At 33.8% G+C, this 22,373-nt stretch overlaps 1 protein-coding gene across 1 annotated transcript in view; it reads right to left on the bottom strand.

Annotated features, from left to right (window-relative positions):
• The window catches only part of LOC101895959 (nose resistant to fluoxetine protein 6), a 64,057-nt gene that overhangs the window by 21,686 nt on the left and 19,998 nt on the right, over window positions 1-22,373 (bottom strand). Inside the window, exon 2 of the mRNA XM_005185850.3 lies at window positions 16,376-16,629. Within this exon, the coding sequence (XP_005185907.2) occupies window positions 16,376-16,629 (254 nt within the window). The remainder of the gene's footprint in view (window positions 1-16,375; window positions 16,630-22,373) is intronic.

The following is a 22,373-nucleotide window of genomic DNA, read 5'->3' on the forward strand; positions in this document are numbered from 1 at the left end:
ATTTAATACCCTTCCAATCAAAGTCAAAATCTTCCTTAATATTTAATTTTATTATTATACATTAAATTTAAAACTAAATCCCATTTATATATTAACTACAATCGTCGGCTTTATTTTAATATCAGAAGATTGGATTTGTACAACATAAAACAGTTATTTTGTTTTTTTTTTCTTGGCAATGTCAACAACCTAAGGTTGGTTATATGTTTTTACGCAAAAAATTGTTGCTGTTTTTGTTATTAAATATTTGATTAAAACGAAACTACCATTTGCAAAACGAAACGGAAAGTTCGACATAAATATGTACATATGAATATAAAAATGTGAATTTATGTTAATTTTGCGAACTTGGCAGTTCGGTCAAAATGTTTTTTATGTCTCTACTATCGGTAAATTTTATGGTGATTTATGTTTTAGAAGTATCTAATAGACATTAGTCATAACATGAAATTATGTTTTTTTTAAAATGGCAAAATTTATTTATCTAAGGAGATTATTGTGGATCTAACTATAGTACAGTAATATAAGGTATTCTAATGTAACCATGATAAATGACTATAAAATATTATGTTTGTACAATAAACTACTCCCATAAGTATAAATAAAATCGCATAAAAAGAAACTTAATAAAATGTCGAAAATTATTCCCATGACCTGTCTGACTCCAAGTTATTATTGAAAATTAATCTTGAATATTCATGCACACATCAATAGCGAATCAGTTGAAGTTTTTTGTCGTGAACTTCTATTCCAAAGCTAAGGTCATTGGCATTTTTATTAGATGTAATATTTAATTTTTAATAATAATTATACCTTACAACACTATGTGTTGGGAGTATTATAAGTTTGATTGGGCCAGAATTTATGTAACACCTCGAAATATTGGTTTCTATAGGAAAGTATATATGTATCTTTCTAGCTCGCCGAGCTGAGTCGATCTAGCTATGTATGTCCGTCCGTCCGTCTGTCCGTCTACCCGTCTGTCCATGTTAATTTGTAATCACGCTACAGGTCGCAATTATGGCCCGATCCTAACGAAATTTTGCACAAAGGTGGGGTTAGGGTCAGAATAGAAGCCTATTTCTTTTTGAGATGATCGCCAAATGTTTAGGGATTGAAATGGACCAAATACTGAAAAAATGTCGGATTTTGCAGTAGCTATACAGGTCGCAATTATAGACCAATCGACGCGGAATTTCGCATGTAGCTAGAGTTTAGGCCGGGGAAGAAGCCTACCAATTTAGGTGGTCATCGGATAATATTTAGCGGGTAAAATAGACCATATCTTTTTTGTTGAAAAAATCAAAATTTTTCATTAAACCGCGAATATTTTAAATCCCGGCGAAATCACAAAGCCATGACAAGGTTACTTCTGATCTTTACATTGATGTTAACATCTAACAAATCGGACATGTAGCAAAATATGTGCGATATATATGTCTATCAAAGAAGATATGTTTCAAAGATCTCATATATGTCGAGAACTGATTTCGACAGTTCTCCTTAATTCAAAATGGCCTTTGATAGGAAAGAAAAAAAGTCTAAAAAATCGCATAAAAATATCTCTCTAAAGATGAAAAAATTGATTTTGTAAAATTTTCTCATATTTTTTCAATTTTGTCATATTTTTGGCATATTTTCATTTTGAATTAAACATTTGGTAATATTTCTACAGCTAACAAAACTAAGTAGTTAGGATATCATATACAGATCGCATTTATGGCCCGATCCTTACGAAATTTTGCATGGGGATAAGATGAGGGTCAGAATAGAAGCCTACTCTTTTTGGAGATGATCGCCATATATTTAGGGGTTGAAATAGACCAAAAAACTGCAAAATTGTCAGGAGGTTGTAATTATCGCCCGATCCTCATGCACATTTGAATGGGGGTTACCGGAAATTGCAAAAGCCAAGCAGTTTTGGATGGGCATCCAAAAATATTTAATGTGTGAAGGAGTTTGATAACTTTTGTAGACAAAATACGAAAATGTCCATTCCAGTGACTTTTTGGAGAATTCACAAATACAGGAAAGACGCACTTCTGACTATTTCGTTAATTAAATTGGAAATATATATAAACTGTATCGTTTATTATAGTGTTGTAGGGTATTCAACGGTCGGCCCCGCTCGACTGTAGCCTTTGCTTACTTGTGAAAAATTTAGAAAACTACTAATTGCAAATCAGTTTTAAATTTAGTGCGGGCAAACAATATTGTCGTTTAACTTTTCTAATTCATTGTTAATAAAAATTTTAATTGACTGTGAAGATTAATATAAGATAATTTGTTAACTTCCATTATACCTTCTGTGAATAAATACACATGAGTTTATATATTTTGTAATAATTTTGAAAAAAACCAGCTGAGATAATAAGACACATTAGATGACATGATTTCTCCACTCAAAAATATAACAATAAATTTTTAAAAAACCTAATTATTTTGGAATCGTTTTAAAAAATAAAAGACATGTGGATAATAAAAACTTGGAATTTTTTAAAAAAATATATCACCAAAGAAATTTTCAATTAAAAGTTGATTAGTGAATAAATTTGAAAAAAATTTTATGTTCGAAATCATATTGCATATGAAAAAGGCCTGTGGCTCAATCCTTGATGCATAAAATAAGAATTAACAAATTAAAAAACAGATATAAAATGTTAAGACCATACAAAATGACTTTAAGAAAAATATTTCATTTCATGGTATAATAAATAGGTAGAGGTTCATGGTACAAGCTAGAGTAAGGCTACCAACTGGTCACAAAAACCAAATTAAAACCAGTAAAGAAAGTCCTAAAGTCGGGCGCGACCGACTTTTTGATACCCTACACCACTTTGATTATTTAGTAGAGCTCCACATAACAATTAAAGTTTTTATGGGATAATTCAATCATACACGCTATGATTATAATCATAATTTAAAGTTCAAAGGAGTATATATACCGAAGCATTTGTGTCTTTTAAATTCGGACTTGTATTGCCTATTTGGTGCACAATTAATTTGAAATCGGGAGATGGCAGATATATCTCAATCTGAACCGATCTCGATAAAATTTGGCAAAGATATTTCTGAGCTGCATTTGATATATTTCCCCAAATATTGTTGTTACAGAGTGAATATTACGGCTGTGGAGGACAAAAATAACAAATCGGATGAACAATATATATGGGAGCTATAGCTATATCTAAACCGATTTCGATCAAATTTGGCATACTTATTTTCAGGCCTAATTTGATATACTTCTCTGAATATTGTTGTTACGGAGTGCATATTACGGCTGTGGGTAACAAATACTACAAATCGGATGAACAATATATATGGGAGCTATAGCTATATCTGAACCGATCTTCATCAAATTTGGCATACTAGCTTCTAGACTCAATTCGGTCGTAAGTGACAAATTTCATTACATTTGGGCAAATATTAGACGTTTGGTGCACAATAAAAGGTAAATCGGACAAAGTTATATATGGGATATATATCCAAATGGGAACCGATCTCAATAAAATTTTGCAAAGGTATTTCTGAGCTGTATTTGATATTTTTCCCCAAATTTTGTTGTTACAGAGTGCATATTACGTCTACGGAGGACAAAAATAAAAAATCGGATGAACAATATATATGGGAGCTATAGCTATATCTGAACCGATTTCGATCAAATTTGGCATACTTATTTTAAGGCCTAATTTGGTTGTATGTGCCAAATCCCATAATTTTCGGCTTGATATTACACGTTTGGTGCACAATAAAAGGCAAATCGGACGAACATATATATGCGAGCTATATCTAAATTTTGACCGATTATTTCCAATTTCAATAGGTTTCATCTCAATCGGATAATAAATGCGACCTGCATTTTGTTCACAAGAATACATGAACAGACGGACGGACGGACGGACAGACGGACTGACATGCATAAATCAACTCAGAAAGTGATTCTATGGATATCCTCAAAAGTAACTATGGGTCTATCTCGCTTCCTTCTCCATGTTACAAACAAATGCACAAAGACATAATACCTTTACCACTATGTGGTGTAGGGTATAAACAGCTTGAAATGTATCAGATCTTGTATTAGCAGAAATAATGGAATGTGTAAAATATGAAGAGAACCGTATGCTTATTTCGGATTTTATAATCGTTTTGTTTAAGGAAGGAATGATCCGATCCCTACCATCTTTATAACAGTTATTGTGTTGATAAAAATATTGCCAAGATGTGCCAAGTCTGAATGGAAGAGGATGTTAATTTCGCGTTTTATGAGCTTCATGGATATTCAACATTTTGACCGCTTGTGGGGGAGGTACCAGAAGAAGTGGACTGATATATTCCATACTCCCACCAGATTTTGGATTAATACAATATCTTGTGATATGTGAATTTGAAAACAATCCGACTCTTATATCACATTTCATGACAGATATAATTATTAACAAGTAAGCAAAGGCTACAGTCGAGCGGGGCCGACCGTTAAATACCCTACAACACTATAACAAACGATACAGTTTATATAGGCAAGATACTCGAAAGAATTCCACAAGATATTGTGACAAATAATAAAAAAATCATCAGGTTTCGTTCTCTAATTTTCGAATAATAGCAACTTAAACTAATTTGCTCATTTCCAATTTATTGGTAGATGTTGCACTTAAATGGTTTTCCTAGATCTGGAACCAATATTTCCCAAAGACCTATAATCTCTCAGAAGTGGCAAAAGATTAACATTTATTATTGGTTTTTGACTGAAACGCATCTATATGAGATACAGACATTTGACTATATTCTTCAACGAAATCAGCCTTAACGAAATAGTCAGAAGTGCGTCTTTCCAGTATTTGTGTCCAAAAAGTCACTGGAATGGACATTTTCGTATTTTGTCTACAAAAGTTGGCAAACAATTTCACACATTGAATATTTTTGGATGGCCATCCAAAACTGCTTGGCTTTTGTAATGTCCGGTAACCCCCATTCAAATGTGCGTGAGAATCGGGCGATAATTACGACCTGCTGACAATTTTGCAGTTTTTTGGTCCATTTCAACCCCTAAATATATGGCGATCATCTCCAAAAAGAATAGGCTTTTATTCTGACCCTCATCTTATCTTCATGCAAAATTTCGTAAGGATCGGGCCATAAATGCGATCTGTATATGATATCCGGATATCCTAACTACTTAGTTTTGTTAGCTGTAGAAATATTACCAAATGTTTAATTCAAAATGAAAATATGCCAAAAATATGACAAAATTGAAAAAAATATGAGAAAATTTTACAAAATCAATATTTTCATCTTTAGAGAGATATTTTTATGCAATTTTTTTAGACGTTTTTTCTTTCCTGCCAAGAGGCCATTCTGAATTAATGAGAACTGTCGAAACCAGTTCAGCCGTTCTCGACATATAAGAGATTTTTCAAGCATATCTTCTTTGATAAACATATATATCGCACATATTTTGCTATATATCCGTTTTGTTGGATGTTAACATCAATGTAAAGATCAGAAGTAACCTTGTCATGGCTTTGCGATTTCGCCGGGATTTAAAATATTCGCGGTTTAATGAAAAATTTTGATTTTTTTCAACAAAAAATATATGGTCTATTTTACCCGCTAAATATTATCCGATGACCACCCAAATGGGTAGGCTTCTTGCCAGCCCTAAACTCTAGCTACATGCGAAATTCCGCGTCGATTGGTCTATAATTGCGACCTGAAGAGCAGGTGCAAAATAAGGATTTTTTTCAGTTTTTGGTCCATTTCAACCCCTAAATATTATGCGATCATCACCAAAAGAAATAGAGTTCTATTCTGACCCTAGCCCCACCTCCATTTTAAATTTCGTGAAGATCAGACCATAATTGCGACCTGTAGAGTGATTACAAATTAACATGGACAGACGGACAGACGGACGGACGGACATACATAGCTAGATCGACTCATCTCGGCGAGATAGGAAGATCCATATATACTTTCCTATGTGGGAAATCAATATTTCGTGGTGTTACATAATTTTTGGCCCAATCAAACTTATAATACCCCCAACACATAGTGTTGTAGGGTATAAAAATGTTGACCTTTTGGTCGGGGAGGCCTCAGAAGGAGTGGACCGATATTTTCCACCTTCACCTTGGGTTAATAAAAATATTGTGATGCATGAAATTTGAAGACAATTGGACTCTTATGTCACATTTTATTAGAGTTATAATTGTTTTGACCTTTTGTAGGCGAGGTACTTGATGGAGTGGACCGATATTATCCATAATCGCAACAGACCTAGCACTGATGCAAATATTAGGATTTGCAAACATGGAGCAAAATCGGATTATCCTATCCTTTGAGTGCAGTAAAATATTTTTTTGAAAATGTCGACCTTTTGTGGGGTAGTACCAGAAGGAGTGGACCGATATTGGTCCAAAGAGACCTAGGGTCTAAAACCGTTATTTTGATTATGCCCGTGCTTAGATCTAGTTCGAAGACAAACAATATCGTTCTAATCCTTTCCCTTCTTTTACATCTTTACAGTTAATTAAAATCACAAATATCGAAAATTTATTAGCATATATTTAAACTGAGAAGCATTTATTCCTTAAGGCAATTTACAGGAAAATCCTTAGCGGGGTACAGGGGTTTTGAAAGTTTACATTGCAAAGTAATTTAATAGAGGAACAGTTTTTATACCCTGCAACACTATGTGCTGGGGGTATTATAAGTTTGATTGGGCCAAAAATTATGTAACACCACGAAATATTGGTTTCCCACACAGGAAAGTATATATGGATCTTCATATCTCGCCGAGCTGAGTCGATCTAGCTATGTATGTCCGTCCGTCCGTCTGTCCATGTTAATTTGTAATCACTCTACAGGTCGCAATTATGGCCCAATCTTCACGAAATTTAGAATGGAGGTGGAAATAGGGTCAGAATAGAACCCTATTTCTTTTAAAGATGATCGCATAATATTTAGGGGTTGAAATGGACCAAAAACTGAAAAAAATTCCTTATTTTGCAGTTGCTCTACAGGTCGCAATTATAGACCAATCGAAGCGGAAGTTAGCATGGGGCTAGAGCTTTGGGCTGGGCAGAAGCCTTCTAATTTTGATGGTCATCGGGTAATATTTAGTGGTTGAAATATACCATAACATTTGTGATAAATAAAAGTCAAATTTTCCTTTAAACCGCGAATATTTTTAATCCCGGCGAAATCACAAATAGACGAACAGGTCAATTCTGACCGTTACGTAGATGCCGATAGTAAATATATCGGTTATATATAGCGAAATATATACAATGTGTATATACAAAGAAAGGGGATGTTAGTTAGAATGCTTATATCTCCAGAATGGCTGGACCGATTTTGACAAATTTTGTCAATTCAGAATGCCCTCTTCACATAAAAGTATAAAATCTAAAAAAATCGCAAAAAATATGCCAATAATGATGTTAATATAGATTTTGTAGTATTTTGTGACATTTTTTTTTTATTTTTTCATATTTTTTATCGCATGCGATTTTTTTCAATTTGACTTTCAATATTTTGTAATATTTTTTCACCTTACAACACAGGTTGGGGATATTATATAAGTATAGCAAATATCGTCCGATCCTCACGAAAATTTTCTCAAGGGTAGGGTTGGGCTCAGAAGGGCTAGAACTATTGTTTTCAAAGATTTTCGCAATATATTAGGGGGTTGAAATGGACCAGCAACTAAAAATTTTCCTGATTTTGCAGCCGTTATAAAGGTCACAAATAGAAACCAAAGGACACGAAAACTCGCATAAAGTTAGAGTTAAGGACAGCGAGTACAATGGACCACTTTTTGTGAAAAAATACCAGCGTTACTTACAGGCGATATCCGAAATACACAAAAGGCGAACTTCTGGCTTTTAATGCTGATTTCGTTGACGAATATAGCCAAATATCGTAGACAAGCAAATCATATAGATGAGTCTAAATTTGGAGATACAGAGGGGCTTCTTGCTTTTGGAGATGATTGCAAAATTAACCAAAAACAGAAATGTTTTTCCGATCACACAATTGAAGCCAATCGACACGCCTGTGAAGAGAGTTAAGGACAGGGAAGAATTCTAGAATTTTGGATGACCATTGGATTATATTTAGCTGTAAAATGGACTACAACAACTAACAGCCCGACAGAGTGCATAAATGTTGGGCAAATGTCCATAGTCAAAATCCTAATTTCAAAAGCGAAATCTTGCAAAATGGATTTGGATATGAGGGGCTTCTAACATATTGTAGTGTTGTAGGGTATAACATAGTCGGCCCCGCACGACTAAAGCCTTTGCTTACTTGTTTGAAATTGTTGCATTTTTTTAACTTTTCGAATTAAGATTCATTGAATTTCTTCCGTTTTAGGTACATAGTTTTAATTTAAACGGATTTTGATAATTTGAAAATTAATTTGTATTTATGTTTTGACATTACAAAGACTATAGTAAGTATTGCACCATGGATCGGAATCCAAGAAGAGTTGTGGATTCTCAAGACAAACTTTATTTTAACCGTTGGGCGTAAAAAAATGGGTCATGTTAATATTTTGGTATAGTCCCTAAATAAATATCAACAGTGATTTCAAGTATTTTATACAATTTTGTCATTTCCTCAGTTGTCGTCAGTTTTATTTCCGATTTTTATGTTAATAGTTGTTTATTTCTTAGTATATGCAGTTTTTAATTATGCTACCGGCTTTTGCCACCATCACTATCACTTACAGCAGCATACCAATTCCTATCTTAACGCCGTTCACATTGTGGTTCTACCACTATGTGTTCTCTTTGGCATAACTTGAATTTTGTAAACAAACAAGTGAACCGATGTAGCAGAAATGCTAGTTGGCCATTTGCAGAATAGTTGTTTGTTTATTTATTTCCCCCAAGTATGGGGAAACTTTTTAACGGCATTCGTCAAACTGGTATTTATGGTACCGGCCACTTACAAGTGTCTACCGGTCTATCGAACGGCCAGGCCTTTTGATTACAAAACGTAGAATATTTTGTTTCTAGAAACTATTCATGGCTAATGGTTTGTCGCACATGTTGCAATTCTTGCATAATTTGAAAAAAAAAAACAAATTAATATTTATTCCATATTTAATGGGAAATACGAATCTTGTAACAAAAGTAGGGGAATGGATTTATAACTACCATAAATCGGGTGTTAGTAAATTGTGATTGCAATGAAGGTATCTTGGTTTAAATGAGAACTATATAAATAATACATTTATTTTTGTATATGGATCTTTAGTACGAGTCTTTAACTAGCAAGCGATTCGAGATAACAACAATTTTTTAATTGTTTATAATTTCTATAATTTACGAAATTTATTGGTTAGTTAGCGATAAAATTAATGGAATAAAATTTAAAATAAACAAGTAAAAAAGCAGTAAGTTCGGCCGGACCGAACTTTGAATACCCTCCACCATTTGGAACGAATTAGAAAATTTTCAAAAGAATAAAATCCAATAAAAATTCTTTTAAAATCTTTAAAATATCTAATATAGGAAGATGCCGATATATGGGGGGATATACGATATTGTGGACCTATAAAGACAAATCTATGTCTGCGTGTAAAGTACTCACAAGGAACTCCTTGTATAGATTTTCAGATAATTCCATTGGAAAAGTGGGTAAAATCATCAAAATACCGAATATAGGGCAGTACCGTTATACGGGGGATATACGATATTGTGGACCTATATAGACAATTCCGTTTCAGGGGTAAAGTGCTCACAAAGAACTCCGTGTGTGGATTTTCAGACAATACGATTGGAAAATGTGGCTAAAATCATCAAAATACCGAATATCGCGGGGTACCGTTATATGGGAGCTATACGTTATCGTTAACCTATATAGAGAATTCTCTGTCGGGGGGTAAAGTGCTCACAAAGAACCCCTTGAACCCCATTCCGTTGAAAAATATGGCTAAAAACGTCAAAATACCGAATATCGGGGGTACCGTTATATGAGGGCTATACGATATCGTGGATCTATATAGATAATTCTCTGCCGAGGTATAAAGTACCCACAAGGAACTCCTTGTGTGGATTTTCAGACAATTCCGATGGAAAATGTGGGTCAAATCATAAAATACCGAATATCGGGAGGTACCGTTATATGGGGGCTATACGATATTGTGGACCTATATAGATAATTCTCTGCCGAGGTATAAAATACCCACAAGGAACTCCTTGTGTGGATTTTCAGACAATTCATTTGAAAAATGTGGGTAAAATCATCAAAATACCGAATATCGGGGGGTACCGTTATATGGGGGCTATACGATATCGTGGACCGATATAGCCCATCTTCGAACTTGACCTGCCTGCAGACAAAAGAGAGATCGTCTTAGAATTTTACGCTGATCAATAATATATATACTTTGTTGGGTCTAAAATGATTATTTCGATGAGTTACAAACGGAATGACGAACTTGATATACCCTCCATACCTTTTTTGGTGGAGGGTATAAAAATTTAAAATAATAAAATTGAAAATTATGTGTTTTAATTTTAACGATTGTAATCGTAATTACCATGGTTTTTATAAACCAAAATTGATGATATTTTTTATGATGAATGTGTGGTATACAAATTTCCTTTGACCAGAGACTCACATTGACATTTAATGTGGAATATTTCTTTCATTGGCAATTTCTCCAAAAATGAAGTAGAGAGATTTGACTTAAAATGAAAACGTTTTAAATTGACAATAACAAACTTAAACACATAATTTTCATTGTAATAACTACATTTCGAATCTAATTTTCCTAAAAACGATTAAACCTAGATACATGACTTATTCGGAAGATTTATGGTGAAATTTGTGTAGTGTGCAGAATATTTCTTCTTTTGACACTACCTGCCTATAACGGAATTTTATGTTACATTCATGCACCAGCTTGAAAAACGGCCAAGGAAAAAAATGAAGAAAAAATTAAGAAATATTTTCGTCTGCTTTTGGCAACATTGAGGCTAATATTTTATTTATATAAAATGGAAATATATATTTCTTTTCTTTGGTGACTTGATGTGAAATTTGATGAAAAATAATTTTGTCTCTGACGTCGTACTTCTAAATTGATACCTTGTAGTAGAATTTAGCATAAACTCACATAAGGCACAAGTTTAAACCTCAAATGTGTTGTTTATATCTATGAATTTCTGACGCTTAGTTAGGATTTAGACTTTTGATGTCTTCTGAGACATAAAGTAGAGTTTTTAAAGGAGTCTATTTTTAAAAAAGTGCAAAAAGACCTCTTTAGTGACTCACTTGGGGGATTAGAACTTCCTACCAAAATAATCCTTGTTATTAGTACCGTTTCCGAGGAACATTAATCGAACATTTTTAAAAAGTGTCGAAGAGGGGAAACTTTGCCCCTTGCCCTTTCAAAATGGAGCATGGCTCGCCCTTTAAAAATGGAATTTGGTCTCTTTGGGCCGAATCCTTTTCAGAACATTTGGAGTAGATCTAGCGATGTGCGATTTGGTCTAATCTTTGTACATCGTAATATTATTATCAAACTTAGATTAAGTTCGGAGATGGGCAATATCGGTCCACACCTTCTGGTAACAACACCACCAAGGCCAACATTTCCAAAAAAAAATTACTGCAAAGAATAAACAAGTAAGCAAAGGCTATAGTCGTGCGGGGCCGACCATGTGATACCCTACAACACTACAATATGTTAGAAGCCCCTTTATGCCCAAATCCATTTTGAAAGATTTCGCGTTTAAAATTGCGTCACGGAGCACTGCCCACATATTACCCTTACAATTTTGGCTAGGGGCATTTGCCCAACATTTACGTACTCCGTCGTGCTGTTAGGTGTTGTGGTCCAATTTTCAGCTAAATATAATCCAATGATCATCCAAAATGCTAGAATTCCCCCTGCTCTCAACTCTCTTTTCAGACGTGTCGATTGGCTGCAATTGTGTGATCAGGAAATTTTTTCTGGGTCATCTATATGATTTGCTTGTCTACGATATTTGGCTATATTCGTCAAAAAAATCAGCATAAAAAAGCCTGGTGTTCGCCTTTTCCGTATTTCGGATATCGCCTGTAAATAATGTTCGTAATTTTTTACACAATAGCAGTGGTGCATTCCACACGCTTCCGCTTACAAAATATTAAAAGTCAAATTGAAACAAGTAAGCAAAGGCTACAGTCTTCAACGAAATCAGCGTTAACGAAATAGTCAGAAGTGCGTCTTTCCTGTAATTTTGAATTCTCCAAAAAGTCTCTGGAATGGACATTTTCGTATTTTGTCTACAAAAGTTGGCTTTTGCAATGTCCGGTAACACCCATTCAAATGTGCGTGAGGATCGGGCGATAATTACGGCCTGCTTACAATTTTGCAGTTTTGTTGGTCCATTTCAACCCCTAAATATATGGTGATCATCTCCAAAAAGAGTAGGCTTCTATTCTGACCCTCATCTTATCACCATGCAAAATTTCGTAAGGATCGGGTGATAAATGCGATCTGTATATGATATCCTAACTACTTAGTTTTGTTAGCTGTAGAAATATTACCAAATGTTTGATTCAAAATTAAAATATGCCAAAAATATGACAAAATTGAAAAAATATGAGAAAATTTTAAAAAATCAATATTTTCATCATTAGAGAGATATTTTTATGCGATTTTTTTAGACGTTTTTTCTTTCCTGCCAAGAGGCCATTCTGAATTAATCAGAACTGTCGAAATCAGTTCAGCCGTTCTCGACATATATGAGAACTTTCAAGCATATCTTCTTTGATAGACATATATATCGCACATATTTTGCTATATATTCGATTTTTTGGATCCTACCATCAATGTAAAGATCAGAAGTAACCTTGTCATGGCTTTGAGATTTCGCCGGGATTTAAAATATTTGCGGTTTAATGAAAAATTTTAAATTTTTTCAACAAAAAAGATATGGTCTATTTTGCCCGCTAAATATTATCCGATGACCACCCAAATTGGTAGGCTTCTTCCCCGCCCTAAACTCTAGCTACATGCGAAATTCCGCGTCGATTGGTCTATAATTGCTGTATAGCTGTATAGCTACTGCAAAATCCGACATTTTTTCAGTATTTGGTACATTTCAACCCCTAAACATTTGGCGATCATCTCCAAAAGAAATAGGCTTCTATTCTGACCCTAACCCCACCTTCGTGCAAAATTTCGTAAGGATCGGGCCATAATTGCGACCTGTAGCGTGATTACAAATTAACATGGACAGACGGACAGACGGACGGACGGACATACATAGCTAGATCGACTCAGCTCGGCGAGATAGGAAGATCCATATATACTTTCCTATGTGGGAAATCAATATTTCGTGGTGTTACATAATTTTTGGCCCAATCAAACTTATAATACCCCCAACACATAGTGTTGTAGGGTATAAAAACGATAATTCGATTTTGCTCCAACTTTGAAAATTCTAATATTTGTGTCAGTGCAAGGTCGGGTGCGAAAATGGACGATGTGAATTCACTCCATCAAGTACCTCTCATACAAAGGGTCAAAATTTTTAATAGTTATAACTCTTATATAATGTGATATAAGAATTCGATTGACTTCAAATTACACACATACCATTGTTTCTACTAACACAAGATCTGCCGTGAGGATGGAATATATCGGTCCACTCCTTCTGGTACCTCCCCTACAAAGGGTCAACATTTTGAATGCCCATGAAAATCATAAAGAGCGAAATTAACATCGGATTCCATTCAGACATGGTACATTTTAATATTTTCATCAAAAGAATATAGTGTAGATCGGACCACTCCTTCTGGTACTTCCTCCACAAACGATCAAAGTTTTGTATAACCAAAACGATTATAAAATCAGATATAACCCTGCGAGACTTTTTTCAACCAGTTGAAGAAATCGTTAGTTATAAATGCATTATTCCACAACTAACTACAAATTGGTTGAAAAGTCATCTGGAGATCAGAAGGTAAGTAATCACAACTGGTTGATATTCAGATGACTTTTCAACCAATTTGAAGTTAGTTGTAGAATAATGCATTTACTAACTTTCCAGCGGGGCATTTTTCAACCAGTTGAGAAAATCGTTAGTTATAAATGCATTATTCTACAACTAACTTCAAATTGGTTGAAAAGTCATCTGGATATCAACCACTTCAAACACCAAAATGAAAATAAATTGCAAAAACAAAACACATATAAGTTCTCTATTTCTCAAGAGATCACAACACCAAAAGCAAAAACCGTTAGAATTGCATACCATACATAAAAAACAATAACAAAACACTTTGCTGAGCGATGAAATGAAAAAAAGAAGTCATTCGTGTTTGGATGTCAATCGATTAAGACGCGTTATTTGTGGTGAAAAAAGTGAAATATAAAGGGTAATTTAAAAATATTAAAAATGCTTCCAAGCAAATCTCATTTAAGAAAATTAATTAAATCCCAAAGGGAGGATTACTTGAATATATTAAATTCTGGTATGCCTTTGGGTGAAAGTGAAGAAAGTGTGGTTTAGGAGTCATTAAATAAAAGAAAGCGTGTGGAAGGGGAGGAATCAAGTGAAAATGTATTTATTGATATAGAGAATGATTCTAATCTAAAATGAATCTAAACCGACAAAACGACCAAGAAAATATTAATTTAAATTGTCCCTCCTGTAGAAGCCTCGTTAAGACTATGGAGGCAAAATTTAATGAATTAAATGGTAAAAACCAAGAACATTATTTGTATGCATTTTTAACCTTCTTACATTTTAGAAAGTATCAATCAATTAAAGACAACAATGCGTTTAAACAATGAGGCAATTATGACAGCTTTAGCCTCACAAAAATTGGTACAACAGGACAATCACACGAAAAGCATAAGGAAATCCTTCCCAATACAGACCTTGTCAGATTTGGAAACCCTAAATGATGAGATAAACGATGATAATCGTTTAACATATGTAAGTTTTTTTTCTTTAAAGCATTGTTGTTTATATTCTTCTAATGGTAAATAAATTTCTATTTTCAGATTAAAGAGTTAAAGACGTTATTAAAAGGACCACTTCATAGATCGATTTCTGAAGTTTTGTCAACGAACATCATAATTGACTTTAATACGGATGGGACGCATGGTAAGAAACGACTGAAAGATTATCAAAATGTTTTCGAATGTCTAATGGGGGCCTTGCAATCACAGACGGAAGACCCAAACAATGAATTTCGAAAAGTTCTTAATGTCGTCAAAAAAATGCATTTTCACAAAGTGTGCATTGAAAAAAATCAGTAAAATAATTTTGTATAATTTTTGAAATATATATTTGTTTTAATAAATAAAATTGAATTTTAATAAACGAATTGGTATTTTTTTAAGCTGACAAAAAATCAGTCAAAAATATTTAGATATAAATTGGTTTAATTTCAACTAGTTATAAATTGTTCTTTTTGAACTAACTACAAGTCGGTCAAAAAAGCGTTAGTTATAAATTGGTTATAAATTGTTTTTTTTTTTTAACCGGTTTATAGTTAGTTTAAAAGTAATACAGGAAAGGACAATTGTCCACTGCCTAGCTCATCCCCATGTTAAAATAGTTAGTTGGCGTAAAGGAAATAAATCAAAAAATAACTAGTTGTGGTTTTTTTAAACTAATTTTAAGTTAGATTTAAACCAATTAATTTTCCCGCAGGGAAGCATCTAATTCTCTTCAAATTTCACACATACACACACACTAATTTTTGCTTGCACAAGATCTGTTGTGAAGATGATATATATCTGCGAACCCCTTCTGGTACCTCACCCACAAGGGCTTCAATTTTTAATACTTTTATCTGTGAAAATATCATGACGAAAACATGTCATGACGAAACAAGTCAGCGATCTAAATAAATCTAAATATTTCTCTCAACCAGAATTCTGAAATGAATATGGAATATATGATTTCCCATAAAATTGGACATAAATGATCGATTTTCTTTTCTTGAATTATAATAATAACAGAAGTCAAAATATATTTAAAAATCGAAAATTGGTTGACGGTATAGATCTGTCGGCAAAACCGACTGATGCCTTTTTACTTGTTTATTTTTACTTTCATAATCAGCTCGTTTTGCTGTAATTATTTTTTGTGTTGCACAGTGTTATTGTCGTTAACTACCGAAAATGTTATAGAATCGCATTTGAGGTTCCATGTGACCACTTAAGCCACAAGCAAATAATTTTACTGTGAATCACCGAGTTCATTGCTCGCCTAGTTTCCTCCTCGTGAGTCGTTTGTTTTTTTTTTTTTTTTTTTTTTTACATGCATAAATCAATTATAATCATTGCTATTACAAAATACTATAAACAAACAATAGATTGTTTTTGCAAATAAATTGTTATTTTCTAAACACTTACCTCGCCTTGTTGTTGTTCATCACCTTCCGCCTCGTCTGAGTCCAGTATTATTCCATTGATCCGCACATCGACTAGACAATATTGAACTGGTATTGTTTCCTTGTAAATCCCGTCATTCAAAGATGTCTCCATTGATGTAGCTGTTGTCGTTGTTGCTGGCTTACTCGAAGCTTCTAAGCATTGATCAAAATGTCCCATTTGATAGAAGACTTTACTGCCGGTGCCAATGGCATTTCGCACCGAAGCATCGTACACTGAAAATATCGAATAGCGAATGGAATAAATTAATTCGATATAATTAAATAATATTTATAACGAACAACAATATAATAATGCATTCTATATTGTAATCACGCACAGGTCGCAATTATGGTCCGATCCTCACAAAATTTTGCATGGAGGTGGGGTTAAGGTCAGAAAAGAAGCCTACTGTTGGGGGAGATGATCGCAAAGTATTTAGAGGATAAAATGAATCAAAAACAGAAAATTATTTATATTATTATATATTATTTATAACTTAAGAACGTCTGGACGCTTTTTGATATATATTTTTTCTAGATTTTAAAGTCGCCCTACACTTCTCAAGTAAGGACCAATATACATACATAGAATTTTTATGGGGTTGGAGTTCAGAACAGCTCTTTTTTTGTGAACAAAACGGCCAGGTCACAGGTCACATTTATTATCAGATTGAGATGCAATTTTCCAAACAATAGTTGTTTGGCCCAAGGACGAGCCCTATTGAAATTGGGGGGGAATCGGCTCAGATTTAGATATAGCTTCCATAAATAAATATATATCTTCAACCGATTTCGGGTTAATTTTGCACCAAATGGCCAATATCCAAATGACCTGAATTTTGACGAACATCGGTTCAGATATAGCTATCGCTCTAATATACAGTGCGCAGTGGCCGAAAATTGGCTCGTGACCTGAACATATCGCAATATTTAATATGGCAAATATTGAAAAATGAGCTCGGGGTAAAGCCATTGAAATTCCAAAAAGTGCAAGAACTTACCCCGCAACAGAAAGAAAATAGACTCAAAAGAGCTAAAGAGTTGCTTCGCTTGGCCAAAAGTGGTGAACTGCCGAATTTGGTTTTCTCCGATGAGAAAACATTCGTTGTCAAGCAGTTTGTAAACAAACAAAATGATCGTGTTTACTTGTCAAAGAGGTCAGCTGAAAATGTGCACCTTCGGTTGGCCACCAGAACTCAAGCGCCGGCCATGATAATGGTGTGGGCCGCCAGAACAGCCGATGGTCGCTCTCCGCTCGCACTAATCGACCGCGGAATCAGAATAAATGCCGAATATTATCGCAAAAAAGCCTTTACCACGCAAACATTTTGGCCGCAGACCTTGGACATTCCAACAGGACTCAGCACCATCGCACTCGCTTCATTTCCAGCGCACAATTGCCACCAAAATCTCCGGATACCAATCCGTTGGACTATTGTGTCTGGAGTATTTTGGAAAGCAAGGTTGGCACTAAAAAATACCAGAGTGTCGATCACCGCGCTTCGCCGGGAATGGGCCAAAATACAGCAGAGCAACATTCGGGCAGCGTGTGGCGGTTTCATTGGCCGTTTGAAGGCCACAATTCGTGCCAAAGGCGACACAAACATATTTTTGATCAGCGTAAGGTTATAAGTCGAAGTAGCCCTCTCGCCGCCCATGTGATAGAGAGCTAACATTTTGCATAGATTTGTCTTTTGTCTGCAAGCAGTGTCGAGTTCGAAGATGAGCTATATCGGTCAACGTTTTCATATAGACCAAACATAATTGTACCTCTTCATATTCGGTATTTTGATGATTTTAGCCACTCTATATTTCAAAATATGGAATTTGGAGTTCTTAACGTGTTCTACCCCGTTTGGCAGAATATTGTCTAAATAGGTCCATGTTATAGTATAGCCAGCCCCTATATAATGGTACCTTCCTATATTCACTCTTTTGACAATTTTAGCTACATTTTGGATTTCGTAAAGAATTTTGCTCCTATAGCAGTTCATTTTCTATATAGGTCAAGGTTTCTCTATAGTTCCCATACATACTTTACAAATATTGGAGGGTATAAAACTAGTTTTTACTTGCTTATATTATTCTTTTCATTTCGGTAACATTCATATGGATACATAATAATAATAATTAAATATTACTACATGAATTCACCTCTTGTGGTAAAATAATGTCGGGAATTTCGATATTATTTCGAAATGTTGCAATCACAAAGTTAATAATTGGACTGTTCCAGAACGATAAGAATATAAAATTTTTTACTATGATAAGCGATTTTTAAAATGTTATCGATCAGCTAATTGATATGAGAAGTGAAATAAAAATATTCCACCAATAGAATTTATTGACAGTTTTTCCATTGTGATGCAGTTCTGCTGGCAAAAATCGCATGTGAATGACTTGGAATAAAAACTAGTTTGTTTTCGTTTTTATGTTTCATTTCCTACATCTTGTCAAATCGTCGTAATAGATTCCCCCAGCGTTGGCTAGACAATGTAAACCATTTTGCAAATGGAAAACATTCTCAAATACATAGGAAATTTTGGAGATTTGACTAAAATATTTGGCAAAGTATTCGAAACTAGTTTTGACAAAAAATCCTAATCGTTCCAAAAAAAACATCCAAAAAATCCCAATCAAATATTGTTATTTGTTTTCAGTAGAAATAACAGAAAAATTTAAAGCCAACACCTCGTTGTCGTTTTTACAGCTGTCTCTACTTCCCACCTCTGGTGTTAAATGTCAAAATTGTAATCATGCATTGCTGTCTACATTGCATTGAGTAGTTACTGTTTTTTGGCAAGCACTTTGGGAGTACCTCTCGCCAGTCACTTGGCTGTCAGGAAATCATCAATGCGAAGACGTCAGTGTCCGCATGCCGGCAACAAATATGCATAACAACAGCTTAACATAAAGCCGTAAATTTTAAAGAACAATGGGAAAAGCCGGCCTTTTTTTATGTTGTCTCATGACTCATGAATATTGTAGTTCAGCTTATAAATATGTCGTAATACATATGTAAGTGCTACATATTGCAGAAAAAATAATACAAATATATAAATGCTTTGAAGTCTTTTTATGCGACTTCAACGGATAGTAGGTGGTTGTAAAAACAACATTCGAAGAATATTTTATTGCCAATCAATGAATGGCAAATCTAACTTAAGAAGTTGTTACATGAACATGCCGAAAATTTTTGAAGACAGTTTTTTAAAAGATCCTACGAAATCCACGATATCGTGGAAAAAATTTAAAAATCGATATTTTGCTCACAGTTCTTTAAAAAAATATGAAAAAGTAACTAAAAAATGAGGCAAGAGTTTTCTTACGGATTTTTGTAGTTTTTTATTATTGGGAGGCAGTTATTGGGAGAGAAATATTTGAAGATGTACTATAAAACTGCTACTTTTTGTCAGCAAGTCCCTGAAAATGTAATCTTAATCAGGAAATATAAAAACATAAAATTATTGGCCAACAATTTTTTAATAATAATTCAATAGGAATTTTTGACAAATAACTTTGAAATTTAAAAAAAATATACAAATATTAAACAACAGTTCATAGCCCAAAATCATGACTCTTGCTTTTGCACTATGAACTCTTTTTTAAATATTTAAAAATATCCAAGATTTATCTCCAGAAATATAAATATTAAAAAAAGATTTTTAAAAAAATTCACGACTTTGGAAAAGTTAAAAAAAAATTGTTAAAATCCATAACTCCTGGCCAGAAAGTTTTTTTTTTATAATTATTAAAAAAATAAAAAAGCTTTAAGTTCGGCCGGGCCGAACTTTGAATACCCTCACCTTTGAAACGATTTTGGCAATTTTCAAAAACGTGGACTACATCACCCATTTTCAATACCAAAAGTCCTGCAGATTAATATACATTTGAATAAAATTTTATCAACCTACTTCATTTCGTTCGGAAGCTAGAGTGATTTCAACAGACGGATAGAAGGACGGACATCGACATAGAATTTTATGCTGATCAAGAATATATATACTTTGTGGGGTCTAAAACGCATATTTTGAGGTGTTACAAGCGGAATGACAAAATTTATTTATGCAGGAAATCCTTGAAAAATTAAATATATACAATCCAGACGTGCAATTGGACAGTGAAAATTACAGGAAATTTGCAGATAATTCGGAAAAATGCTAAATTTGTCGAAAACAAGTTTAAAAGTATCAGTTGGTTTTGTCGACAGACGTATACCCTCAGCCAATTATCGAATATTTAAGGATATTTTGACTTTTGTTACGATTATTCAAATTGATGAATCACCCTTTGTGGGTGAGTACCAGAAGGAGTTCGCAGATACACATCATCTTCGCAAAAATGTTTGAATGTGTGAAATTTGAAGATAGTTAGATGCTTGTTTCGCTTTCGTTTAGAGTTTTGTTTTTCAAAACTTTGATCCTTTGTGGGTGAGGTACCAGAAGGAATGGTCTTATCTATACCACTTTTTATTTTTTTTTTTTTTTGATAGAAATATTGAGATGTGTCAAGTCTGAATGGAATCGGAATTTAATTTCGCTTTTTATGAGTTCCATGGATATTCAGAATTTTGAGCCTTTGTGGGGGAGGTACCAGAAAGTGTGAACCGATATATCCCATATCCCAGTAGATCTTGTGTTAGTAGAAATAATAGGATGTGTGGAATATGAGGGGAACCGGATGCTTATTTCGGATTTTATTATCGTTTTGGGTATTCAAAACTTTGACCCTTTGCGGGAAAAGTACCAAGTGGTCGGATCTCTATCATCTCTATAACAGATCTTGTGTTGATGGAAATATTGAGATGTGCCAAATTTGAAATGAAGTCGGAAGTTAATTCCGCGTTTTATGAGTCTCATTGATATTCAAAATGTTGACCCATGGTGGGGGAGGTACCAGAAGGAGTGAACCGATATATTCCATCTTCACACTAGACTATCGGACTGTTACATCACATTTTATAAGAGTTTTAATCATTCAAAATCGTTGACCCTTTGTTGGCGTGGTACTTGATGGAGTGGACCGATAATGGCTATTTTCCCACTTGACCTTGATATGGTGTGCATCAGCCAGCGAGATAGACAGACGGGCGGACATAGCTAGATCGACTCAATGAAACTTGAAACGGATTTTGTCCAAAGAGACCTAGGGTCTAAAACCGTTATTTCAATGAAGCACGTTTTGGCCATATCAAATTATATATACCCTCTCTAGCAATATGGCTGAGGGTATAAAGATATGAAATATATTTTTCTGTGTATTGGTAGTGGAAAGCATAAAACAAGACTTCATGGACAATTATCTACTGTTTTTAATGATTTGATTTTATTTCTATTTTATTAGTTACATGGCTACATCTACGCAATTTATTTACGTTCTTATATACCTACAAACATATAGTATTTAGTAGCTTAGCAATTAGATTTCAATGGAAATCTCCAAACACTGCTGTCAGCAGCCACTTCGGCAAAACGAAACAAAAAAAAAAGAAATATTAGTTTCGCTTACAAGTGCTCACTCAGCAACTATACGAGCTTAATATAAATTAACGTATTAACTTTTAATTTACATAAATATTTCATATAAATAACAGCGACAACAACAACTAAAAAAATAGCATTTGTTTATAAACAAAAGCAATTGCATGGCAGGCATTTGTAAGTGGATATAAAAACAAACATGCATTAGACAGTGGGTATCCATTCACCCACTGTGGTTGAGTACAGGGATTCTATGTACAAATATTTATAATAATTAATATTTGAAACCATTTGTTTAAAATTTATCAATGTTGAACGAAAATAAAAGTAGTTTTTTTTATAAATAACACTGTGCAAAAATAAACAATTAAAAAGGCAGTAAGTTCGGTCGGGTCAAACTTTGAATACCTTCCACCATTTGGAACAATTTTGGAAATTTTCAAAAAAAAATAAATAAATAAAATAAAATAAAATCCGTTAAAAATTGTTAAAATCTTA

The sequence above is a fragment of the Musca domestica genome, unplaced genomic scaffold, assembly GCF_030504385.1.
Source record: "Musca domestica strain aabys unplaced genomic scaffold, Musca_domestica.polishedcontigs.V.1.1 44, whole genome shotgun sequence".
NCBI classification, from domain to species: Eukaryota; Metazoa; Arthropoda; class Insecta; order Diptera; family Muscidae; genus Musca; species Musca domestica.